This window comes from Dipodomys ordii, unplaced genomic scaffold (assembly GCF_000151885.1).
Source record: "Dipodomys ordii isolate 6190 unplaced genomic scaffold, Dord_2.0 Scaffold11, whole genome shotgun sequence".
NCBI classification, from domain to species: Eukaryota; Metazoa; Chordata; class Mammalia; order Rodentia; family Heteromyidae; genus Dipodomys; species Dipodomys ordii.
Window position 1 is genome coordinate 1,261,012 of NW_012267227.1, and position 9,223 is coordinate 1,270,234.

General features: G+C 45.5%; 1 protein-coding gene across 1 annotated transcript in view; it reads right to left on the reverse strand.

Moving 5' to 3' along the window:
- Window positions 1-7,937, reverse strand: part of Map2k1 (mitogen-activated protein kinase kinase 1) — a 66,193-nt gene extending 58,256 nt beyond the window's left edge. The window contains exons 1-3 of the mRNA XM_013010172.1: window positions 7,923-7,937; window positions 5,876-5,953; window positions 4,900-4,951 (exon numbers count right to left, since the gene is read on the reverse strand). Coding sequence (XP_012865626.1) covers window positions 4,900-4,951; window positions 5,876-5,953; window positions 7,923-7,925 — 133 coding nt within the window. The 5' untranslated portion in view covers window positions 7,926-7,937. The remainder of the gene's footprint in view (window positions 1-4,899; window positions 4,952-5,875; window positions 5,954-7,922) is intronic.
- Between the last annotated feature and the right edge of the window lie 1,286 nt (window positions 7,938-9,223).

Here is a 9,223-nt window from a genome sequence, read left to right on the forward strand (position 1 = left end):
GGAAGTGGCACTGTGGCTCAAGTGGTAGAGCGCTAGCCTTGAGCTGAAAAGCTTGAGCTGAAGAGCTGAGCGACAGAGCCCAGGCCCAGAGTTCAGGCCCCACAACCGGACCCAAAAAACTAAAACAAAACAAAATATTGTCATATGTTGAAGTTTGTACCTTACTTCCTTGCACAAGACCAATAAAAACCTTGGTTAACAGAATCTTGGGATCTGTTGCCGGAGGAAAGCTACACGTCACTTGGTACCCCAAACCTCAGTCCACGGTCCAATCACCATTATTGTGTTGCTCCCGGTCACCACAGAGCAGTGGCGGGTTGTGACATTTTCTGGTGGTTCAGAGTCTCATGGACTTCCCTGCCAGATTGGCTTTGAAAGGCGATCCTCAGATCTTAACCTCCTGAGTAACTAGGATTACAGGCAAGAGCCACCAGTGCCCAGCTTCGACTTTGATTTCTGATTTTAACATCCTGTATCCCCTGTTACATAATGGGAATAGAAAAAAGAAAGCAACCTCGAAGCTAAGGCCCATCTGAAGTTCAAGGCTGCAAGAAAGCAACAGCCCCAAGCCTTCACCACCATCCAGTGAATCCAAGTTTAGGCCCTGAGATCAGACGGCCTCTGTGTCAATTCTTTTTTTGGTCAGTCATTGAGGGAGGGGGAGGGGGCTTGAACTCTGGGCCTGGGTGCTGTCCCTCTCAGCTCTTCAGCTCAAGGCTAGTGCTCTACCACTTCAGCCACAGCACCACTTCCGGCTTTTTCTGTTTATGTGGTGCTGAGGAATGAAACCCAGGGCCTCATGCATGTGAGGCAAGCGCTCTACCACTGGGCCACCTTCCCAGCCCATCTGTGTAAATTCTGCCATACCAATCACAATAGCTGTGGGATCTAGAAGAGGAAGGAGATTCAATCTCTGCATTTTAGTTTCCTGTTCAGGTGGGATATTATCCATTCAAAAAAGGTTGCTGTGAAAATGCAATAAACCATTGATTTGCTTAGGATAATGCTTGCTGTTAGTATCAACATTGTTATTGTTGATGTTAGTCGCTGAGAAAGAAGGGCCTGCAGGTGGCTAATGGTAACAAGACTGGCAGCTCCATCCATGTCATTAGCACATTAGTGCTCATCTTCCACTACTATACCTTGCCCCAAGCAACCCCTCAGGCTGCCCTTAAAGCAGATTATAAGCTCTATGAAGTTTGATTTATCTTCATAACTGGAGAACCTTATACCTACATCACACAGAATTATACACAATAAATGGACCAAAACTTTATGAAGCAGACTATAAACATCAAAACCTTAGGGTCATCTGAGAAGGAGACAACCGTGGGGGCATGCTCTAGGAACAACTCCCAGAGACTTGTGGTTGTTGCCACTTGTCTTTGAAGAGAAGCAGAACCTGGACTGGAGGCCCGTCCTCCTGTAAATATGTCAGATTCTAAGTTCAAACCTCCTAGATGCCCAAGATAGGGCTGTGGATCCAGGAAGCTATTGGGAAGCAGCTGTCACCTCCCAGATCAAAAACAAGGCCTCCCAAATTCCCAGATGTTGCTCCAGAGGCACAGCAGCAGATACACACCATGTGCTCCATGCAGATGCTGATCTCGCCATCACTGTAGAATGCACCATAGAAGCCCACAATATATGGGGAGTTGCATTCATGCAGAACCTGAAGCTCCCTGATGATCTGGTTCCGGATGGCAGGTTTGATCTCCAGGTGAATTAGCTGGGGAAGAGAAGAAGGGGAGGAGGAACAGGCAAATTTTTTTGGTAGGTTGTGGGGCTTGAATTGTGGGCCTGGGTGCTGTACCTCAGCTCTTCAGCTCAGAGCTAGCACTCTATCACTTGAGCAAACACCACTTCCAGTTTTCTGAGTCATTTATTGGAGGTAAGAGTCTCATGGACTTTCCTGCCTGGGCTGGCTTTGAACCAGGATCCTCAGATCTCAGCCTCCTGAGTAACTAGGATTAGAGGCATGAGCCACCGGTACCCAGCTTAACAGGCAATTTTTTTTTTGGGGGGGGGGTTCCGGTCATGGGGCCTGAACTCTGGGCCTGGGTGCTGTCCCTCAGCTCTTCAGCTCAAGGCTAGCGCTCTACCACTTGAGCCACAGCGCCACTACCGGCTTTTTTTTTCCTTTTTGCTTATGTGGTGCTGAGGAATCGAACCCAGGGCCTCATGCATGCAAGGCAAGCGCTCTACCACTGAGCCACCTTCACAGCCGCTGTCATGAACTTTTTAACCTAGGCTGGCCTCCAGCCCCAATCCTGCAGATCTCACTTCCCAGGTTAACTACAGTTGCCAGGATGTACCACTGTTCCTGGCTCTCAACATTTTAAAACCCTAAGTGTCACCTCTGCGTGCTTAACCTGACAACAAAGTGCCAACCTCTCTACAACACTGAGCAGGAGAGCATGGGGCCTCTTGATACCCGTATGACTAGTGTGGGGGGTCTATGTGGCTGAGCCAGGACTCCTGGGGTGGAGGAGTAATTGAGCTCACAGCCCATCCCTGATAAGCCAAACAGAGCCAGTGGATCCAGCAGCAGCAACTGGAGCAGCTGGGGTTAGGGCAGCTGCTCTCTGGACCCAGCCTCCTGACTAGAAAAGCCATGACTGCTGTCCCACCGATCTGCAGGTCCAGCTTCACATGGGATTCTCTCAACACCCTTCTAAGGAGTAACTTTTGGCTTTGGGGGCTGTCCCTGAGAATTTTCGCTCAAGGCTAGCACTCTACTACTTGAGGCATGGCTTCACTTCTGGCTTCTTGGTGATTAATTGGGGATGAGAGTCTCACTCATTTTCCTGATCGGGCTGGCTTCAAATCACAATCCTTAGATCTCAGCCTCCTAAGGAGCTAGAATTACAGGTGTGAGCCAATGGCGACTGGTCCCGCCACCAAGCTTTTTTTTAAACAGTACTGAGACTGGGGCTTAAACTCAGGGCCTTCTACCTGCTAAGCTGGTAAGCTTCAACTTGAGCTATATCTCCATCCCTTTTTTCTTTTAGTTATTGTTTAGGTAGAATCTTACTGTTTTTGCTCATGGAGAGCCTCACATTGCAATCTTCCAAACAACATCCTCCTGTGTAGCTGGGATTATAGGCATGTCCTACAACACCGTTATATGTTATAGACTGTGATAGACAATTTGCTCCACTTGAGCCACAGCGCCACTTCCGGCTTTTTCTGCTTATGTGGTGCTGAGGAATCAAACCCAGGGCCTCAGGCATGCAAGGCATGCACTCTACCATTGAAAATTCTTACAACCTCAAAAAAAAAAAAAATGCCAGAAAGTAGCCAACTATCTTTGGTTTTAAACCAATAAATTTTGAAGTATTTGTGGTCTTTTTGTTGAACTCAACTTGCTTGGCTTCTTTTATTTGTTTGTGTGTCTGTTTGCTTATTTGTTTTGCTTGATTTCCTCTGCTCAAGGCTGCTCTACCATTTAAGCCACAGCTCCACTTCCTTGAAGGAAGTTAATAAAAACTAACCAAGGGCTGGGAATGTGGCTCAGTGTAGAGTGCTTGCCTAGAATGCATGAAGCTACAGGTTCAATTCTTCAGTACCACATAAACAGAAAATAACAAAAGTGGTGCTGTGGCTCAAGTGGTAGAATGCTAACCTTGAGCAAAAGCAGCTCAGGGACAGTGTTCAGGGCCTTAGTTCAATCCCCAATGACTGGCAAAAAGAAGAAAAAAAAAAGAAAGAAAAAATTTGGAGCCCAGTGCTGGTGGCTCATGCTTATAATCCAGCTTTTTTTTTTTTTTTCTGTCTCGGGGCTTAAATTCTGGGCCTGAGCACTGTCCCTTGGCTCTTCAGCTCTAGGCTAGTCCTCTACCACTGGAGCTACAGTGCCACTTCTGGTTTTCTGGTGGTTTATTGGAGATAATAGCTTCATGGGTCTCTCCTGCCTGGGCTGGCTTTGAACCCCGATCCTCAGATCTCAATCCTAGCTACTTTTAAGTCCCAGTGAGATTCTTATCTCCAATTAACCACTAGAAAACTGGAAGTAGAACTGTGGCTCACACTTTGGGCTAGAGCACAAACCTTGAGCAAAAAAAGAGCTCAAGGACAATGCCCAGGCTGAGTTCATGCCCCATGACCAACAAAAATAAAAAACAAAAATTTGAAACAGAGGTTAGAAAAACACCCTCCTTTTCCTCAAATACAGAAAGAGAAGAAATATAGTACATATTTTATCAGACGCCAATTAGACCAGAGGTAGAACTTACTGGTAGCAAAGAAGCTTAAAAACAGACAGGGAGACTCTCACTCTAACCTTAACTACATTTCCAGACTCATCCCCCCTCAATATCTTGCTCAAACTGTGCCTGTGGCTAATTCCTCTAGGGCTTTTGGAGATCTGCAGATAGAAGTCTGAACAGCTGAGCAGCTGGAGCAGATCAGCCTATACAGACACTGTTCAGAGGCAGAAGTCCTAAGGGAACACTCATTCTTGGCTGGGCCAAAGACATCTGTCCAGAGACACAACTGGCTTACAGAGTAGCAGCTGGCTCTCAGAGCAGCTCCTGCAGAGAACAGCCACAGTAAGGAAAGCCACACCCTTCAAAGAGGCTCAGTTCTAGGCAAGCAGGAAAGAAAAGCCCATCCTTCTGGGAAAGAGACTGATTTTCTTCTCTTTGGAATGAAAATCAAATTAGAGCTCGTTATGAAGAAACCCAGGGCCTAATCCACAGCAAGCAACCAGAAGAGAAAAATAAGTTAATCAAGACCAAAACGAGGGTGAGACTTGCTGCATCCGCCATCACACTAGCACAAGGCCCAGAGTTCAAGCAACCAAGAAAAGTCTTTTCTCTCCAAACACACAACAAAATAATTTTCAATTTCAGCTGAAACTCAAAACACAAACTGTTTAACTAGCAAGTCATTTCCTACCTCTGTGCATAATCTTGTGCTTCTCTCTAAGATATGTGAGGCCTTTTATCACCTAGAGGAAAAAGAACATAAGATGGGATAAGGGTGTTCAGAAAAACTCGACCTTACCTAACACCAACAAATAGTGCCTGCTTACTTGCCTGCCTGCCTCCCTCCTTCCCTCCATCCCTCCCTTTCTCTTTCCCCTCTTCCCATCCACATTATTTGTTTACTCAGTTATATCAAAGTATTGAGGCTGGTGGGCAGAACCTTATGCAGGAAAGTCTGTGAGATTCTTCTCTCCAATTAACCACCAAAAAGCCAGAAGTGGTGCTGTGGCTCAAGTGGTAGAGCGCTAGCCTTGAGCTGAAGAGCTGAGGGACAGTCCCCAGGCCCAGAGTTCAAGCCCCACCACCAGACCAAAAAAAAAATGCTATGTGAATTGTTTTCTGAATCTGCAATTTAAAAATAAGATTTTCTGATACTATAAATGTGAATTTTCTTAAATACCTTGCCCTATTGTCCAGACACTTTTTTGGGGGGAGGGGGGCGGGGGGAAGGTGTACTGGTTCTGGGGCTTGAATTTAGGGCCTGGGTACTGTCCTTGAGCTTTTGTGCTCAAGTCTAGTGCTCTACCACTTAAGCCATAGTTCTACTTCCAGATTTTTGATGGTTAGAGATAAGAGTCTTATAGACTTTCCTGCCCTGGATGGCTTTGAACCCCAGTCCTCAGATCTCAGTCTCCTGAATAGCTAAGACTATAAATATTAGCCACCAGCACCCAGCAGACACATTTTTTAACCTTTCTATGGAGGAAGAAAAAGGTATTATATGTAGACTCTAGACAGGGAAAATTCTGTGAGAACCCCATTTGTAAATAACTGTAAATAAACCCCCCACTTGACTTGCTCCTTTCCTCCCACAACTATTTCCCTCCAACTCACTACAATATAAGTGAGGGAACTCAGAAAAAAAAAAAAATTCACAGCATACTCACAGCAATGCTCACTTTTCCTAAAATCTGTTCAGGAATTCTTCCAGCTTTCTTCAGAACTTGATCCAAGGAACCACCATCCTACAAAAAAAACCACCAGACCATTTAGTGACAGTGTTTGCAATTAATTGTCATTATAAGAGCTATACTTCAAGAGGAAAGTAAATCTCCCATGTGGGAATGTTCCTAGTAGGAGAAGGAGAAACATCTCCTGGCTTGGTCCACACATCATATGAATGCAAAGCATTATGGGAGTTGTCAAGAAGAGCAAACAAATCCTACAGGCATCCCAAAACATATCTACTACACAATGGGTATGGAAAGGTCCTGTCTGCTCTGGAGGACAGCACAAAGTAGTGGTCACAAATGAAGATGAGTGATTATAAGGCTATTATAATACCCAGAAGGCTATGGTAAGAATTTTAAGATCATCTAAAAAGCATTCAAAACAACATTTAACACAAAAGTACTCCAGATATGTCAGCTACTTTATCATTATGGGTTATGCACACTTGCATCTGGTATTTTTTGGGGGGTGGTGGGCCTAAACTCTGGGCCTGGGTGCTGTCCCTCAGCTCTTCAGTGCAAGGCCAGCTCTCTACCACTTGAGCCACAGCACCACTTCCAGCTTTTTCTGCTTATGTGGTGCTGAGGAATCAAACCCAGGGCCACATGCATGCAAGGCAAGCGCTCTACCACTAAGCCACTTTCCCAGCCCCTGCATCTGGTATTATCATAACCAGTCAGCATTAACAAAATCTACGAACATCACAGAAGGCAGTCATTCTACAAAGTGCCATAGACTATGTTAAAAATTATAGGGGACAGCAGGGCGCCAGTGGCTCACACCTATAATCCTAGCAACTCAGGAGGCTGAGATCACGGTTCAAAGCCAGCCCAGGCAGGAAAGTCAGTGAGACTCTTATCTCTAATAAACCACTCAGAAAACCAGACGTGATGCAGTGGCTCAAGCGGTAGAGCGCTAGCCTTGAGCTGAAGAGCTGAGGGACAGCATTCAGGCCCAGAGTTCAAGCCCCATGACCAACAAAAACAAAACAAAAAAACTATAGGGGACAGAGATATAAACAAGAGTTGGCTCCTGCCCTCAATCATTAAGCACTATAATAAAGCCAGAACTGTGTCAGGAAAGCGTGGGAGACATATAGAAGAGGAGAGAGGAAATTCTAGCTAACCCCAGTAGACAATATCTGAGCTGCAATCTTACTCAAGAGTAAGGACTGCTTTCTGTACTTGGGAAGTGAGGGAAGAAAGGATAGGGCTTTCAGTAAGACTGAGGGTAGAAAAGCACTCCATTGCCCAGAGGTCCTGGGATGACGTGCTCATTTCACAAAAGATGCCGTGACAGATAGGGGCTGGGAATGGCATCTGTGGCCAAGACCCAGCCTAGAGACCAAAATTTGACAACATGGAGGTGGAAGTGAGGAAATCCACCACTGTGTTCGAAGATGAGAACCATGGCAGCTGAGAGAGAGGAGAGAGAGCTAAGAAACTTGACAGAGAAACATGACAGAGGGAGAAGAAAAGGGATATAGTGCACACATTCTCTGCACAGAGCATAGGCAGGAGGGTTCCAAGTTCGAGGCCAGCCTGGGCTACATGGTGAGACCACAGTCCAGCTATGTGGCATGTCTACTCCATCCCCAAGTCAACAGACTCCTAGAAAGACTACATACAATACCCCTCAATTTCCTTGGCCAGTAAGAACTCTACATTGAAGAACATTCCCAAGCTATTTCCATTCTGCCTACAATTGAGTATGGTTTCATCTCTTGTGTTTGAATAGCTTTGCCTAATCAGAAGGGAGGGACCATATATTTAAAACAAGGTAACAAAGCCCCTCAGTCAGAACTGGATTCAAATGACCAAGGAAAGCTAGCTGTGTGGTTTTCAGGTTTCTTCCTCTACTTAAGACAATGAACAACTCTGACTCTTAACTGACCCCAGCCACAGCCTGCGGCAGACCACCAACTAAACTTGGAGTTGGTAAGGGAAGTATCTCTATTGCTTGAGGTGTAGCTCAGTAGTAGATCATGTGCTTCCATGCATGATGTCCTCAATTCAATTTGGGGGAGGGGGAATCTACAGAAAAAGAAAGCTTGGTTCTCTACCTTTAAAACCTCCTAATCTACAAGCAGAGCTACAGAGAGAACAATGGATTTAGCAAGAGCTAATCAGGATGACCCATTACTGCCTGCAACTAACCTCAAAGCCTTCTAATTCTCCTTTACTGTTGCCTTTGCTGACTGCAGCTGCTGAAACTGCTTATTTTTAGAAGCCAATTATTAACGAAGTCAGTGGTACTTTTGTGAAGGTTTTCTATAGAGGAGACAAATGCTTTATGAAAATAATAGCTCAGAAGCTTTTACTCCTGCCTGCGAGCCATCCACTCTGGGACTCAGGTCCCTGGTTGCTCAGCTACCACTTGAGCAGGAACGCATTCTGAAGCCTACAGCATTTGTGTGGGGCTCAGGGAGCATCATTTGGTCCCCCAAGTCTCAAAATTCAGACAGGGCAGTACAGAGCCAACTTATTGCCAGGAAAGCTGAGCCTCTGGCTGAATGTTTTAGTCTATAAACAAAGAATGGTGAGAACAAACTGATGATTAAAATGCATCCCCCAAAAGGACTTCAACAGTGGACAGATGGACAGTATGTGCTGAAAGAAATACAGCAAAAATGTCACTTGCAGACACAAGATGGTGATTTACTGTACAGGATACAATTCCTTCTACTGTCTGTATGCTTGGAGATGCTTCATCATATACTGTCGGATGTGAATGTTAATGACACAGGACATCATGAAAAGCCTATGACAGAGTAGAACAAAACACCTTAGAAGTTGGAATAGGACTCCTGAGCACTTTTTGTATGTGACAACACCCTGGAATTACTGAAGTGAAGGCCCACCCCAGCTCAAGAGAAGCAAATACAGTGATCCCTCACCTATCACATGAGTTACGTTCCAGAGAACCACCAGGATAGGTGGAAATCCACAAAGCATTAGGCATCCCTCATTATACTACAGCTCACTTATTGCTACTTCAAACTCCACAAAGTAGCAACGTTAGTGATCTCTCACTATACTATAGTTCACTTATTGCTACTTTGCAAATTTTCACCGATTGCAGGGGTCTCTGGAACATAACTCAAGTGGTAGGTGAGGGATAACTAGTTACATCTTTTTTTTGGGGGGGGGGGTCTGGTCATAGGGCCTGAACTCTGGGTCTGGGCGCTGTCCCTCAGCTCTTCAGTTCAAGGCTAGCACTCTACCACTTGAGCCACAGCGCCACTTCCGGCTTTTTTCTTTTTGCTTATGTGGTGCTGAGGAATC